The sequence below is a fragment of the Micropterus dolomieu genome, linkage group LG10 (genome assembly GCF_021292245.1).
Source record: "Micropterus dolomieu isolate WLL.071019.BEF.003 ecotype Adirondacks linkage group LG10, ASM2129224v1, whole genome shotgun sequence".
In the NCBI taxonomy this organism is placed as follows: domain Eukaryota; kingdom Metazoa; phylum Chordata; class Actinopteri; order Centrarchiformes; family Centrarchidae; genus Micropterus; species Micropterus dolomieu.
The window spans coordinates 3,826,267-3,827,762 of NC_060159.1; the positions used below are offsets into that span (position 1 = coordinate 3,826,267).

Genomic DNA, 1,496 nt, shown 5'->3' on the forward strand with positions numbered 1-1,496 from the left:
GGGGGGGGGGGGGGGGGGGGCATTTAATCACCTTAATAATGCTTTAATGAACTATAACTTGAATGGTACAGAAATGACGTATATGAGTATAGAAATGGAATGTCAAGCCTTCTATTGATCAAATAACTTATCAAGTGCTCACCCTTGGCACTTTGCGCAGCTTGGCTCCGGCGAGGGCAGCGGCCAGACCTGAGAGGGGGCGGTCCTCCGCAGGAGAGAACAGTCCGGCGGGAAGGGGGGGTGCCGGGGGAGGGGGTGGGGCTCCGGGAGGAGGAGGTGGACCTGGTGGAGGAGGGGGGGTCCCGCCTGGAGTCAGTGTAGGAGGGAGTGGAGGAGGTGGGGGTGGGGGAGGGTGGCCGGCTGGGGTGGTTGGGGTGACGGCCGGGGTGGCGGCCGCAGAGGTCACAGTGGAGCCGGGTGGCAGGGGTGGAGGTGGGGGAGGGGTGGGAGTGGTCAACCCCGGAGTCTGCACCACATCTGATGGGGGAAGGGGTTAGAGGGTAGAGGATGGGCAAAGACACAGGGTAGTGACATATTATTCAAACTGTCTTTTTTTAGGACACCAATACAGAGCAAAAACCTGTTGATCTCAGGCTCAGTTAGACCGTAATAAATTCCTTTAATAATACGTCTTAAATCTGACACGGCGTCTGCCTGTTCACTGTAAATTTCTGTTGAGGAAAGTGTTCTTAGACTGGAAGCAGAATAATCAATGATTGTGAAACAACTTCCCATTTTTATATAGAATTCACTTCAGCATAAATGATAAAGGAAAATAATACACATTTCATATTTATCTGTCCATCCCCTCCCTGTCAAATGCTCTTCTGCCTTACATCACTGTGATACTGCAGCATTTGACAAACCTGCAAAAAACGACAGAGCAGCACTGAACAATGTTTCAGCCTGAATAAGACTTTGTCAGATTACATCATCACATTACACCAGTTTCATTGCATTTCTAGTAGGCCTGGGCGAAAAATCGATTGAATGAATTAATTCGAATTTTTTGTTGCGGGCGATTTAAAAAATAAGTAAATCGAGTTTTTGTGTAATAGCACATTTTTGGCTCCCCGGGGTTTCCGTAGTGTTCGTTTCCCATAGCGACAACATCATACACTAAACAGCAACAGCAAGCGACAAAATGGCTACCGGTGAGAGCGGGAAGTTTGTTCCCAAGAAAGGAATAAAGTCATCTGTTGTTTGGAACTGGTATGGGTTTGCTGCGACAGATGTGGAACAACAGACACCACGCTGCAACATTTGCCTAAAGCCTATCGCAGTGAAAGGCAGCAGCACCACAAACCTATTCCAACACCTGAAACAGAGAAATCCAGCCGAATATGAAAAATGCCAGTCTCTCCGCGATGAACAAAGCCGCACTGACCAACAAACCTTAGCTAAAAAACAGCTAACTGTAGCCGAATCCTTTGCACAAGGCACCGCATATGACAGGAAAGGGGCACGGTGGAGAACAATCACCGAAGCGGTCGCTT

At 48.8% G+C, this 1,496-nt stretch overlaps 1 protein-coding gene across 5 annotated transcripts in view; it reads right to left on the minus strand.

The window, feature by feature from the left end:
• enah (ENAH actin regulator) overlaps positions 1–1,496 on the minus strand; it is a 135,928-nt gene that overhangs the window by 13,111 nt on the left and 121,321 nt on the right. For all 5 annotated transcript variants that reach the window (XM_046060350.1, XM_046060349.1, XM_046060351.1 and 2 more), the window contains one exon: positions 143–477. In XM_046060350.1, coding sequence (XP_045916306.1) covers positions 143–477 — 335 coding nt within the window. The remainder of the gene's footprint in view (positions 1–142; positions 478–1,496) is intronic.